At 53.6% G+C, this 14,750-nt stretch overlaps 1 protein-coding gene across 3 annotated transcripts; it reads left to right on the top strand.

Annotated features, from left to right (window-relative positions):
• Positions 1-728: 728 nt before the first annotated feature.
• On the top strand, positions 729-14,096 carry TFR2 (transferrin receptor 2). 3 transcript variants are annotated; one of them, XM_070954653.1, is made up of 19 exons: positions 729-774; positions 2,447-2,505; positions 3,789-4,011; positions 4,348-4,540; positions 5,075-5,215; positions 5,303-5,414; positions 6,302-6,424; positions 7,028-7,144; positions 7,363-7,502; positions 7,614-7,786; positions 7,906-8,025; positions 8,592-8,674; positions 9,139-9,202; positions 9,451-9,518; positions 9,623-9,699; positions 10,129-10,213; positions 10,789-11,016; positions 12,515-12,655; positions 13,209-14,096. In XM_070954653.1, the coding sequence occupies exons 2-19, from the start codon at positions 2,473-2,475 to the stop codon at positions 13,449-13,451; spliced, it is 2,364 nt and encodes a 787-aa protein (XP_070810754.1). In that variant the 5' UTR covers positions 729-774; positions 2,447-2,472; the 3' UTR covers positions 13,452-14,096. The 3 variants fall into 3 exon arrangements, with proteins under 3 accessions (XP_070810754.1, XP_070810753.1, XP_070810755.1); XM_070954652.1 differs by lacking the exon at positions 729-774 and having other exon boundaries at positions 2,409-2,505; XM_070954654.1 differs by lacking the exons at positions 729-774; positions 13,209-14,096 and adding an exon at positions 11,122-11,179 and having other exon boundaries at positions 2,409-2,505; positions 12,515-12,600.
• Positions 14,097-14,750: the final 654 nt, after the last annotated feature.

The raw sequence follows: 14,750 nt of genomic DNA on the forward strand, positions 1-14,750 counted from the left end.
AGAAACTGGGTGCCTTTTATTGTGGGGTGGGGGGGAAGGAGGGGAGGGGGCAAGTGGGGGCAAAATGCCACCTGTGGGGCAGCCAAGCTGAACCCACCAGAAGCTGGGCTGGCTAAAGAGCAAGAGGTCCGAATCAACCGGGCCTCCTTCCTTGGGACCTCAGCCAGATGTGTGGACTTCAACTCCCAGAATTCCTCTCTGCTTAGCTGGCAACAAGCCAGCCCTACCAAAGCAGCAAAGCCTCTAGGGCAGCCGGGGGTCTCCCATCCACAAACCCACCCACCCACAATCACGGTTGGATGGTCCAACCCCTTTGGCACCCCCAAACCAGCAGATCCCTCAGGACCCCAATGCCCAGAATTGCCAGGGACCCTAACACATCTAGAAGGTGCCAGGAAGAGAAGCTGGCAAAAGTGGGGGGGTGCATATTGGGGAGTGGGGGAGATCTGGGTACTGCTCTGCCCTCCCCAGGGACCCTTAGGGTTGAGGGTGTACGTGTCACACAATCCCCCCTTCCCACATTTTACAGAGCTCTCTGGCTTTGGCAGTTTAATAGGGGCTTGATTTAGGGCCCCCCCTGCCCGGCAGCAAAAGGCAGGGTTTGACACCCCCCCCAATGCACAGCAGGAGTGTCAGCTCCTCTCTGGGAGGGGGCAACGCTGACGGCCGCCCCGGAGGGAGGAGCAGCTGCCCGAAGAGGAGGCCAAGGGCCGTCCGCCCAATTCCGCTGGGGCAGTCAGGGCCAGCTGGGCAGGGGCCTCCCAAAAGCCAGTGGTGAGTTGGGGTCTCTGTGGAGGGAGAGGGGGCATCGGGGGGCCCTGGGTCCCCCTAGACTGGGGGGTCTCAGGCGGAAAAATTGGGGCTGTGATTGGCACCACCAAAAAACCATTGATCTGATATGGGGAATGGGGGGGGTGTCCATGTGAATATCTCCCCTCCAATTCTTTGTCTCTCTTTGGGTTGAATTTGGCACAACACGTAGACACCCACAGCTGGGGAAGGTGGGGGGTGTACCTGCAAGGACCTCCTTACTCCCCCCGTTACCCCTTCCTTCTCTTCCTTGGTGGTTGGGGGGCACTGTTTCCCTCCCCAAGACCCTCTGAATGGGACTCAGGCTCCGTTCCCACGAGCGTTTTAATCAGGGGAGCCCAGGGGTTGGGTTGGGGTCTATGTGGGGAGGGGTTTCTGTGCCAACCCCAACGGAGGGGATTCATTCGAGGATATTTTTTTTGGGGGGGGGTTTGCGAACGCAGCCAAACCCTCAACTCTTTTATTAGCTTTGAGCAGAATTTAAATTAAGGGAATCAAACGGCTGCCCCACAATTTCTCCTGCCCCATTTTCGGAGGCGCCCCCTCCCCCCTCCAGGCCAAAGGGATTCTTGGGTCCGTGCAGGGATGAGGGGCCCATCCAGAAGGAGGCTTGGGGGTGGTGGGGGGGCCTGGAGTCTCCGGAAGAGCAAAAAATGGGTCCGTCTGAGTGACCCCTGGGTTCCCCCTCCCCACAAAGGTAGACCAGCTTTAGCAATCGGGTGTTGCAAGAGCAAGTAAACAATTTTTGTGCATGTGGCAATTGAAGCCGGATGGGGGTGTGTGGAAAAAGCACTCTTTGCCCCTCGCCCGCCCCCCATCGGCCTTTCACAAACGGTCAGTCAGGCAGATGTTCACCCGGTGCAGCTCTCTCCTTCTCCACCCAAGGCATTTTTTCCCAGGTTGTGGTCCTTTTGCTGCACAACTCCGACCCCTATTGATGTTGTGTAGTTTTTGTTCCTGGGGAGAGGGACACCCCAGCCCCATAGCGGACCCCGGGACGTAGGGCAGGTGGCTGAAAGCTGGGCACAGTGAACCCCAATTAACCCTTTTGTTGAGCAAGTTAGTGTAAACTATGAGGCCTGTTCGCTTGGATGCCAAGGGAGCTAATTCTGGCCCTGGTGGTCGGGGCACCACCAGGAGATCACAAAGCTCTGGGCTGGACTGTTGGTGGGGAAAACCTCAGCAAGAAGGCACGCATAGCAAGAGGCCAGCTCTGGGGAGGTTTGAAGGAGGTTTTAGACCAGGGGTGCCCAACTCTGGCCCCTTTAAGACCTATGGACTTCAACTCCCAGAATTCCTCAGTCGGCTTTGCTGCTTTGCTGGCTGGGGAATTCTGGGAGTTGAAGTCCACAAGCCTTAAAAAGGGGCCAGGGTTGGACACCCCTGCTTTGCAACCAGCTAAGGGAGATTTGGGGGACGTACTCTCCCCATGTGCCCACCTTCTGCGCAGGGTCCAACCTCGAGACCAGGTGGACTCCCGCCTGTGCCACCCGATAACCCCTTCCGAGTGCCTGGTGCTGATAAGGTGGCTGCAGCAGACACGTCTCCCTCAGGGCCCGGGGGAGGCAGGGTGTGCCCTGATAACTGCCTGGCACTGGTGGGGCCCTCAAGAATTTCTGCCTGCCTCTCTCAGCAGGGCTGCTCGGGGACTGACTGGGGACAATGGAGGTTTGGACAGCCCGCCTGCAGCGAGTGGTAAGTTTGGGAAGACCTGATTTTCCCCCTCCTGACCCACCCCGACCCCCTTGAAGCCACCAACACGCTCCCTGGTATTCCTGGAATGACACCCCTGTGAGGTAGACCGGCTGAGTACTCTAGGACTATCATTAAATGTTGTCCCTTATGATTCTTGATGAATGTATCTTTTCTTTTATGTACACTGAGAGCGTACGCACCAAAGACAAATTCCTTGTGTGTCCAATCACACTTGGCCAATACAAGATTCTATTCTATTCTATTCTATTCTATTCTATTCTATTCTATTCTATTCTATTCTATTCTATTCTATTCTATTCTATTCCATTCCATTCCATTCCATTCCATATTTTCTTTATTCTTCTCATCTACTCTACTCTACTCTACTCTACTCTACTCTACTCTACTCTACTCTACTCTACTCTTCATTCCAATATTCTATTCTATTCTATTCTATTCTATTCTATTCTATTCTATTCTATTCTATTCTATTCTATTCCATTCCATTCCATATTTTCTTTATTCTTCTCCTCTACTCTACTCTACTCTACTCTACTCTACTCTACTCTACTCTACTCTTCACTCCAATATTCTATTCTATTCTATTCTATTCTATTCTATTCTATTCTATTCTATTCTATTCTATTCTATTCCATTCCATTCCATTCCATATTTTCTTTATTCTTCTCCTCTACTCTACTCTACTCTACTCTACTCTACTCTACATTCCAATATTCTATTCTATTCTTCTATTCCATTCCATTCCATTCCATTCCGTATTTTCTTTATTCTCTTCTCTTCTCTTCTCTTCTCTTCTCTTCTCTTCTCTTCTCTTCTCTTCTCTTCTCTTCTCCTCTCCTCTCCTCTCCTCTCCTCTCCTCTCCTCTCCTCTCCTCTTCATTCCAATATTCTATTCTATTCTTCTATTCCATTCCATTCCATTCCATTCCGTATTTTCTTTATTCTCTTCTCTTCTCTTCTCTTCTCTTCTCTTCTCTTCTCTTCTCTTCTCTTCTCTTCTCTTCTCTTCTCTTCTCTTCTCTTCTCTTCTCTTCTCCTCTCCTCTCCTCTCCTCTCCTCTCCTCTCCTCTCCTCTCCTCTCCTCTTCATTCCAATATTCTATTCTATTCTATTCTATTCTATTCTATTCTATTCTATTCTATTCTATTCTATTCTATTCTATTCTATTCTATTCTACTCTACTCTACTCTACTCTACTCTACTCTACTCTATTCTAATTCTATTCTGAAAAGCGATGGCTGGTCTCCCGCTCTTTATTCCAGATCAGGCAAAAACCTGGGCAGAGGTCCTACACCATTTACCGCAATGCAGCCGAAGACGATGGGGACCCCAACCCGGGGGGGCTTCAGATCAAGATGGAGGAAGCCGAGGGGCCCAGTGGCCCTCCGTCCCGCAGCCAGAAGGCTGGGTCCCCCCCTCCGCGGCCGAACCGGTGGAAGACAGGGGTCTACCTGGTGTTGGTGGGCCTTCTCCTGCTCATCGTAGGTGAGGAAGGGGCTCCGGACCCCCTGCCAGCCTCTTGTCCCAGTCCCTCCGCCATCCGGATTTGCCCCCCTCACCCAGAGTTGTGCCCCAAACAATTCCAGCGGTATTAGACCAATGAGATGGTCTTCCTTTTGAGTCCCCAATACTGGGTGGGGGTCCCAAAGGGCCCCCTGTGTGTTTTTCCTAGGGACCGCCATCTTTGGGGGGGGTCTTCTCCAAGCCCCAGTGGAGATGATTTCTGGCTGGGTTGGCCTCGGACCCTCCAGATTTCAACTTGCCTGCCCTTCGCCCCCCATCCCTTAACCACGCCCCCCCTTCTCTGCTGCCCCCCTGCAGGGTTCCTCCTGGGGTACGTCTCTTCCCGGAGGGGGTCCTGCACGGCCTGCGGGGATTTCTTGCCCATGGTCAACGAGGACGGGCCCTACCGGCCAGCCGAGGACCCCCGGGGGCCTCCCCCTCTCTACTGGAGCGACTTGAGGGAGATGTTCCAGAAGTATCTCAACGAGGAGAAGATCGAGGAGACCATCCGGTGAGGGGCCCCAATGAAAGAGGGGGATGGCAGGGGGACCTCCGGACAACTGGGGGGGGGACATCCAGGGGAGGGATTTCCTCTCCCCCTCAGTCATGGGGGGGCAGGTCCCCCAGCCAAGCAAGCAACAGGACGGACTCTCTTGGCATCTGTCACTTTTAAGGGACCCCCTGAATTTCTTCCATCTCCCATAATAATAATAATAATAATAATAATACCCTTGGGAAGTGTTTGACTAGTGATTTGGGATACGAAATCCAGCATGGTCATCTCGTTTGTGTGTATACTATAATAATAATAATAATAATAATAATAACAACAACAACAACAACAACAACAACAACAACAATAATAATAAAATGCATTTTTGAATGTTCAGTTGACTGAGTTTCATATTTAATGAATAAAGAATAATAATAATAACAACATCAATAACAACAAATGATAATTATTATATTATTCATTGTTAAAATATTTATAATTAATAATTGATATCACCATCATTATGACCATCGTATCTCTCCTCCCCGGCAGAAAAATGAGTGAGGGTCCCCACCCTCCGGGCTCCCCTCGTCTGGACGCCCTCTCCAGCCACGTCCTGGCAGCCTTCACCTCCTTTGGCCTGGACCACAGCTGGACCGATAGCCACTACGTGGGGCTGCAGCGCCCCGACCGGTCAGTATGGCTGATACTGGGGGTTAATGGGGGGGGAACAGGGGCTGGTGGGTCTTTTAACCCTTCCTGCACCCCCCTTTATTTCAGGGGGCGACCCAACTTCCTTCACCGGGTGGACGCCGATGGGGTCCTGATAGAAGAGCTGCAGCTGGAGGATCCAGAGGTTTACTGCCCCTACAGCGCCTCTGGCACCGTCGTGGTAATACCCGCTGCTCTGCCCACTGGGCAACACTCCCTTCAAGTCTGCAGACACAAACAGGGCACATTTGGGGTACAGATACAGAGACGCAGGGGTACAAATCCTCTCCAGTCCACCCAGTCTGGTCAGGGGGTCCAGAGGAAGGGGAGGGTCTCCAAACTCAGCCACTTTAGACTTCTGGACTTCAACTCCCAGAATTCCCAGGAGCTGGTTGAGGAATTCTGGGAATCAAAGTCCACAGATTATAAACTTAGCATACAGATAGTCCTCAAATTATGACCACAATTGAGCCCGAAATTTCTGATGCTAAGCTAGACAGTTATTAAGTGAACTTTGCCTCATTTTACGACCTTTCTCATCACGGTTGTTAAGTGAATCCCTGCAGTGGTTAATCTTAATCAGGTGGTTGTTGAGTGAATCTGGCTTCCCCATTGACTTCGCTTCTCGGAAGGTCACAAAAGGAGATCACATGACCCCGGGACACTGCAATCGTCATAAATACGAGTCAGTGGCCAAGCGTCTGAATTTTGATCCCGTGACCACAGGGGATGCTGCGACAGACATAAGTGTGAAAAACAGTCACAAGTCCCTGTTTTCAGGGCTGTTGTAACTTCGCACAGTCACTAAATGGATTGTCGCATGTCGTTGGAGCATCCCTGAGTCAGTGGAGGAATGAAAAATACAAACGAGGGATTAAGATAGACTTCACCCAGGGCTGGCAGCTCTTCGAGAGAAGTTCCAATAAAATCCTTGGCTCAGAAGAGCCCAGGAGGGGGGCTGGTGGTTTTGCATTGTCTCATCCTTTGGGGAGGGAATTCTCCGCCCCACCCCCCACTTGAAGGGTTCCCCCCTTCCTCTGAGCATCTTTCCCCCCTCCCCATCCTCAGGGCGGCCTTGTCTTTGCCAACTACGGGCGCAGGGAGGACTTTGGGGTGCTGGAGCAGCAGGGGCTGAGTCCGCGGGGACACCTGGTCATCGTTCGCGTTGGGAAAATCAGCTACGCCGAGAAGGTGAGCCGGGCTTCACCCCAACACCGTAGGCACCGTCCCCTATTATCATCATCATCATTTAATGACCCCATAATCTCTTCCGGGGTGGAGTCTGGGCAACTGAATGGAGCTGAGGGTTTTACTGGCCAGATGCCTTTCCTGTCACCATTGCGGAGTTTTGTTCAGCAGATAAATTCTCATTGTGCTCAGAGAGAGAAATATCTGCCTCTACGTAGGATCGAACATACAGCCTCCTGATTGTGAGGCCAGAGCTCCACCTCTAGGCCACCGCAGCCCTCTAACAGACACCCCCCACCCCAATCCCGGGGCAGAAAGATTCCGGCCATGGCTGCTGGTTTGTGGGCATCTCTGGAAGGTTCACCTGTCGGGGGGACAGGTGAGGTTTCTGGACCCCCGAAGGTGCAGCTGTGCAGAGGGAGGAGGACAGGTGACCTCTTGCAATTGGGGAGGGGGGGACACATCCAAAGCACCCTCCCTGTGGGAAGGGGAGACAAAGGGGGGGCTCGGTTGGGAATCATGCAGAACAGACTCGGGGGGCATTGAGGAAGGGATGGGGGGTCATGAAAGGGGAAGGGTCATTCTGAGTACTTTCTCCCCCCCCAGGTGGCCAACGCAGAGGCTAGCCAGGCGAAGGGCATCCTCATCTACCCGGACCCCAGCGACATCCCCCAAGACCCCCGTAAACTGGGCCTTTTCCCTAACATCAGCATTTACGGGCATGTGAGTAGATTTGAGGGGGGGGAGGTCAAAAGCAGCTGTTGAACCTGCCCCCTCCCCATTTTGCATTCTGCTCCCTGCCGGGGCCCTCCCAATGCATCGGGGGCCATCGAGCAGACGGTGGAAGCAGAGAGCCCCTGCTGCAGCCTGCTCCGAGGTAGACTGCCTTGACCGAGGGAGGTTCTGAGTGGCTTTCTCAGCTTTTCTTCCCCCTCTTGCAGGTTCATATGGGGGCTGGAGATCCTTACAGCCCTGGTTTCCCGTCCTTCAACCACACCCAGTTTCCCCCCGTAAGATCTTCGGGGCTGCCCACGATCCCGGCTCACCCCATCAGCGCCGCCGTGGCTGCCCGCCTGCTCCGGTGTGTAGCTGGGCGGTTTGGGGGGGCAGCGTTGAGTGGGGCGAAGGATGGAAACGGGGGAGCTGTGCCCGCCTTCAGACGGAGCATGTTCGTTTCTGGTTCCCTTTGCAGGCAGCTGACGGGACCCCCGGCCCCCTCAGCCTGGAGGGGCCACCTTCCGGAGGTCCCCTACCTTCTCGGCCCCGGGGACCCCAGTTTCCGCCTGCAGCTCGGGGTGCACAACATCCGGCAGTCGGTGATGATTAACAACGTTTTTGGCTGCATTGAGGGCAAATTTGAACCCGGTACAGCGGGCACGGAGTTCGGGGTGGGTCGGCAAGGAAGAGAGAAGGGAGCTTTGGGGTTCCTGCAAGTGAGACTGATCTCCTGTGATCCTTTTGTTCCTTTGCTTCGGACCTGCTAGATCACTATCTGATCGTGGGGGCCCAGAGGGACTCCCTGGGGCCCGGAGCTGCCCGGTCCGGAGTGGGCACGGCCATTTTGCTCGAACTGGCCCGGACGTTTGTCGCCATGGTGCAGAACGGTAAGGCCACGACGGAGGCGTGGAGGGGTGGGGTGGGAGGGTCACTTCATAAGACCCCAGCGTCCCCCTGCAATACAGGTAGTCCTCAACTTACGACCACCTGAAATTTCTGTCGCTAAGTGAGACAGTTCTGAAGTGAGCTTTGCCTATTTTGCTCCCTTTCTTCCACACGGACGTTAAGTGAATCCGGCTCCCCCCTTGATTTTGCTCGTCACAAGGTCACGTGACTCAGGACGTTGTAACCGTCATAAATATGAGTCACTTGCCAAGCGTCTGCGTTGCGATCACGTGACCCTGGGGATGCTGCAGCAGCCGCAAGTGAGAAACACGGCCACAAGTCACTTTTTTCAGTGCCGTTGTAACTTCCGACGGTCACTAAACGAAGGGTTGTAAGTCGAGGACGGCCTGTAAAATGTGAGAGGGCCGCTTTCAAAGGCAATGGACCTCAGGGCTCCCTTTTGGGTCCCCGCAGTTGTTGGGGGCCACTTTGGCGCTGCGGGGGAGGAGGTCATGAGTTCGAGAGAAGCTGCCTAGAAGTGATGGAGATCCCGTGTCCTACACTGCAGGGTTCCAGCTACGGAGAAGCCTGCTCTTTGTGAGCTGGGATGCGGGCGATTTTGGCAGCGTGGGCTCCACCGAGTGGCTGGAGGTAAGTGTGGCTGGAGCGCGCCGTGGGCAGCCCAGGAGGCAGGTATGAGACACGCTGGGCTGTGCCCCTTTCTCAGGGTATAGAATAGAATAGAAAAGAGAGTGGGAAGGGACCTTGGAGGTCTTCTAGTCCAACCCCCTGCCCAGGCAGGAAACCCTACGCCACTTCAGACAAATCCAACCTCTTCTTAAAAACTTCCAGTGTTGGAGCATTTGCAACTTCTGCAGGCAAGTTGTATGCGAAAGAGGGGTGCGCTGGGAACCCACCAATCGGACGTGCCCCCCCCAAACCCTCCTCCCCACCTGTCTGTCTCTCTGGCAGCCCATGGACCAGACCCCTTAATCAGGGGGCCTCAGCCATGGGAGCAGGGGGGCTCCTCCTCCTGGCTGCCCCACGGAGGGTCTCTGAATGGGGGAAGCCCCCCACTTCTACCCCCCTTTTAAGGCAGACTCTGATCTCTGCAGGGGTACCTGACCATGCTCCACCTGAAGGCCGCTGCCTACATCAGCCTGGACAATGCAGTCCTGGGTGAGTGGGGAGGGGGAGGCAGGCAGCCCACCCACCCCCGAGAGACTGCTGGCCTTGAGGGTGGGGGGGAAAGTCAGTCTCAGCTGCCCGAGGGAGTTTGTGGAAAAGAAGAGGGGGGGGAAGACCCTCCCCATTGCCATCTGATGCTGCTAAGGGGATAGAGGCCCCCAGGTGCCCTTATCCCCAGCCAGGTGGAACAAAAAAAGTTCTCAGTGAGGACTAGATCCTTGACCCTGGTCTCTTCGCAGGGGATGACAGATTGCTGGCTAAGACCAGCCCTGCCCTGATCAGCCTCATCGAGAGCGTCATTAAGCAGGTGAGGAGCCCCCTCCTTTTGGGGAATGGGCGGATGGGGCAGGTGGGGGGGGCAGGACAAAAGGGTCTCCGTGAGGCTATCCATCCCCAACTTCCTTCCTTCAGGTGGACAGTCCTAATCGCAGTGGTCAAAGCATCTTCGAGCAGATGACCGAGCAGGGCCAGCGCTGGGAAAATGAGGGGTAAGAAGGATTTACACCCCTATTTTGAGACACCCCCCACTCCTTGGTTCCCCTCCAGAACTGGACAGCTAAAAATTGGACAATAATCAGAGTAAAAAAAAAAAAACAGGGGCTTAATTGGTTATTTCTTAACCTTGGCAACTTAAAAGCAGGCTGGACTTCAATTCCCAGAATTCCCCATCTGGCTGACTCCAAAGTTGGCCCCGTTAAGACTGGTGGACTTCAACTCCCAGAATTCTTTGCTGGCTGGGGAATTCTGGGAGTTGAAGCCCACCCATCTTTACACTGTCATGGTTGAGAGAAACACGGGGCGAAACGAATCCCGCTGGTTTCTAGGGGCTCAAAATCTCCCTAACTGCCATTTCTGGAATCCCCCCCCCTTCCCTTTGACCCCCCCCCTTGACCCTGGTGGCTTCTCTCCCTTCTCAGCATCCAGCCCCTTCCCATGGACAGCAGCGCCTTCGCCTTCACCTCTTTCGGGGGGGTCCCGGCAGTGGAGTTCTCTTTTGCAGAGGTGAGATGCCCACCCCCCCTTGCCCAAAATGGGGCAACCCCTCACCCACCCACCCTGTGCGAGACTGACGTGCAGGTAGTCCTCCACTTACGAGCGTAACTGAGCCCAAAATTTCTGTCGCTAACTGAGACAGTTGTTAAGGGAGTTTTGCCCTGTTTTACGACCTTTCTTCACCACGGATGTTAAAGGAATCACTGAAGTTGTTAAGTGAACCCATTGACTTGTCTTGGCGGAAGGTCGCAAAAGGGGATACATGACACACACATCCCGGGACACTGGGATTGTCGTAAATACGAGTCAGTTGCCAAGTGTCCGAATTTTGATCACTTGACCATAAGGATGCTGTGACGGTCGTAAGTGTGAAAAACGATCACAAGCAAGCGGTTGTAAGTTGAGGACCACCTATAAACGGACAGTGTTGGAATCTTCTGCCCATAGCAATGGTCATTATCTTTCCCCCCTCCCCTCCGTTCTGGAGGGGGCACCCTTAGGGGAATAGGACCCCCGGCCCCTTCCCCATTGGGGTCTGCAGCCCCCCCGCCAGCCTTGCAGGTTTTGCCCTGTTGCCCCCGCAGGACTCGCGCCCGTACCCCTTCCTCAACACCATGCTGGACACCTACGACCACCTCAACCGGGCTCTCCAGGGGCGCCTGCCCGCCGTGGCCAAGACCGTGGCCGAGGTGGTGGGACACCTGCTCATCAAGCTGAGCCACGACCACCTGCTGCCCCTCGACTACTGGTGCTACGGAGACGTCCTCCTGCAGGAGATCGCCCACTTCAACCAGTTCAATGGCCAGCTGAAGGTGGGCGCCTGCCCTCCCCCTCCCCTCCCCTCCCCAGCCTCTCTCATTGTTAGGAAGAACTAAGTAATATTTACTTTATTTATTTATTTATTATCAAATTTATAGACCGCCCTTCTCCCGAAGGACTCAGGGCGGTGTACAGCCAAAGTAAAGAAAAAATAAGGTAGTCCTCGACTTATGACCATGATGGAGCCTGCCCAGCGCGGTCATAAGTCGTGATGGTCATTTTTTATGATTTTTTTTGCGTGTGTGTGTGTGTGTGGTGGTCATTAATCCCCACGGTTGTTAAATGGACTCCTTGCCCCTCCTATTTCCCCGCCAGGACAACCCTGTGAGGTGGGCTGAAAGAGAGCGGCCGACCGAAATCACCCAGTTACTTTCGTGCTGGGGATTAGCCCCAAGTCACCTAGCTGGCTTTCCTGCTTAAAACGGAACCAGAACTCCCAGTCTCCTGGAGCTTGGCCCACAGTCACCTAGCTGGCTATCATGCCTAAGGAGGGACTAGAACTCCCCGTCTCCTGGTGATTGGCCCAAAGGCAAGACTAGAACTCCCTGTCTCCTGGTGATTGGCCCAAAGGCAGGACTAGAACTCCCTGTCTCCTGGTGATTGGCCCAAAGTCACCAAGCTACTTAACACCTAAGGTGGAACTAGAATTCACTGTCTCCTGGTGATTGGCCCAAAGGCGGGACTAGAACTCAATGTCTCCTGGTGATTGGCCCAAAGTCACCTAGCTGGCTTTCCTGCTTAAAACGGAACTAGAACTCCCAGTCTCCTGGAGTTTGGCCCACAGTCACCTAGCTGGCTATCATGCCTAAAGAGGGACTAGAACTCCCTGTCTCCTGGTGATTGGCCCAAAGGCAGGACTAGAACTCCCTGTCTCCTGGTGATTGGCCCAAAGGCAGGACTAGAACTCCCTGTCTCCTGGTGATTGGCCCAAAGGCAGGACTAGAACTCCCTGTCTCCTGGTGATTGGCCCAAAGTCACCCAGCTGTCTTTTGTGCCTGACTAGACCTCACTGTCTCCTGGTTCCTAGCCTGATGCTTTCACCCCAAACCAAATTGGCCCATCAGTATTTGGGGAGCATTTTCTGCAAAGCTTTCTCTAACAGTGCTCCCCAAAATGGAGATTTGAGCGTCTGTGCATCTGAGAATTTGAGGGGGTGGGGGGAATGTCTCCAATTTCTTACCCACTCCATGTTGCAGGCGGAGAGCCAGGTTGCACCCCACAGTGGCCCCAAAGCAGAGAGACCCTAGTAGTGCCACCTTTTCAAATAATTTGATTTTTAGCATCCGGTCCTCCCAGGGTAAACTCAGCTTACTCTGCCTGAGTGCGTTTCTTGTATCCAGCAGGGGGCGCACAGGTGAGAAACAGGCCTGCTCACCTGTGGCGCCACCTGCCAGGTGATGCTGCTGGGCCTCTCTCCTCTGCCCCCACCCCTCTGAACCCTATACCCGGGCTTCACACCCTTCCCCCTCTGCTTCTCCCTTGCTCGCCCAGAGTCGGGGTCTCACCCTGCAGTGGATGTATTCGGCAAGGGGGGATTATGCGCGGGCCGCCGAGAAGTTGCGCAGGGACATCTACACCTCGGAGGAGCAAAACGAGCGGCTGCTGCGGATCTTCAACGTCCGCATAATGCGGGTAAGGCCGGGGGGGGGTCTTGGAGGGCTGGGGGGCTGCTGGCCTTCAAATTGCCAAGAACTGTGGGAGGGGGCAATGTTTCCCCTCTCTTCCCCCCCACCAAGAGAATTGCACTTGGGTGGAAAAAGTGGGTTGTAGCTGGGATCGAATTTGGGGAGGGGGGATTCTCGTTGAGTCACTAACTTCAGGTATTTCCAACTGTTTTCCAAGCTTTACAGCTTTAAGAGGGGTGGACTGCAACTCCCAGAATTCCCCAGCCAGCTTTGCTGGCTGGGGAATTCTGGGAGTTGCAGTCCACCCCTCTTAAAGCTGCAAACTCAGAAAAGACTGCGTTTCAGAGGTAGCTACTTTCATAAGCAGAAGTAGCTGCTTTCATTGCTGCCAGAATAACATTTATTAGGCAGGAAAAAAAGCCACCGGACCCAAATCCTGCAAGATCATAGATTGGTAGCTCTGGGGGTCCCAATCCCTTAACCCGACAGTGGCCCTTTGGGGCCCGTGGCTCCCCCCCACCAGGCCCCAAAGGACGCGTCCCTGTGCTTCCCTCCTCCAGGTGGAATTCTACTTTCTCTCTCAATATGTGGCAGTGACCGAGACCCCCTTCCGCCACATCATCCACGGCCGGGGGCCCCACACCCTGAGGGCCCTCCTGGAGCACGTCAGCCTCCTGCGGGACGCCCCGGAAAAGTTTGACGAAGGTCTCTTCCGCCGACAACTGGCTCTCGTCACCTGGACGCTGCAGGGGGCCGCCAATGCCCTCAGCGGGGACGTGTGGAACATCGACAACAACTTCTGAGCCGAGACCCCCAATCCGGGCCCGGGGGTCCCCTGTGGCCCCTAATGTCAGCTCTGGTGTTTAGAGTCTCTCGGATGCTCCCCTCGGCTCCATCTCTAGTTACCCCACCCCCCAAAAGTCCTCGCCAAGCAGATCCTTTTGGCAAACGGCTTTGCACTTTTGTCTTTTGTGCAAGCACACGCGTGTGAGTTGCACACGCAGAGGGGTTTCGTTGCAGCCCCGCCCCTTTTTCCTCTTCCTTTCCTCCCCTCTTTTCCTCCCCGATTCTTAATTTATCAGTGACAGGGTTCACTATGAATTATTGGAATATTGCTATGCAATAGAATAGCAAAACCCTTCGTGCCTCCCGGGTTAATTATTTACTCCCCCCCTCCCCCAATGAAATCACAGCCCCCTTCTTGGCCCACCCACCCCTCCTTTCCCCCCCCCATGCCCGGATTTATCAGCAGCAAGGTCTGCTATAAATGGAATTGATTTATTGCTATGTAATAAGACAGGAATCCTGCACCCCTCCTTTTCTACCTTCCTTCCTTCTTTCACTCCTCCTCCAGCCAGCCTTCCACTCGCTCGTTGCTCCTTCTTGGTTAATCCGTCAGCGGCTGCAAATGTTTATTGCACGATGGAATAAAAAGCTAATTGACTCTTTTTTTCTTTGATGTTGACGAAGGCCTGGTGGATGGAGAGCTGCATTCATTCATTCATTCTTTATTTAATTTATTTCAATGTTTATACCGCCCTTCTCCCGAAGGACTCAGGGCGGTGCACAGCCAACACTAAAACATACATATACAAAAAATTTAAAAGCACTTTAAAAATATATTCAATAATTTGGCCCCCGTCTTATTAAAAACTAAAATTATCAATCATTTCTCTCACCTGCCTGGCAGGTGTCAGTCAAATCATGGCCAACTGGGGAAATTCAGCACTGACTGAAGCCACCCTGTAAAAAATTTGGTTTTAAAGGTTGAATCTCTACAGGTAGTCCTCATTTCGTGACAGTTTCAAGTTCCAGCGGAACTGAAAAAGGGATTTATGAGTCGGCCTCCCTGCACTTACCTGGGAGCCAAAATGGGCCAGATTCACTTAACCACCGTGTGACTCGCTTAACGACTGTGGTGATTCACTTAACCACCGTGGCAAGAAAGGTCGTAAAGTGGATCAAAACTCACTTAACTGTCTCACTTAGCAACAGATATTTTTGGCTCAATTGTTGTCGTAAGTCGAGGACTACTTGTAAACGGATTGGGGTAATGGATTTTTGGGGGGCTGACAGGGAGGAGGACATTGTCACATCATCAG

The sequence above is a fragment of the Pituophis catenifer genome, unplaced genomic scaffold (assembly GCF_029215685.1).
Source record: "Pituophis catenifer annectens isolate HBS135680 unplaced genomic scaffold, rPitCat1.0.hap2 SCAF_15, whole genome shotgun sequence".
Taxonomy (NCBI): Eukaryota; Metazoa; Chordata; class Lepidosauria; order Squamata; family Colubridae; genus Pituophis; species Pituophis catenifer.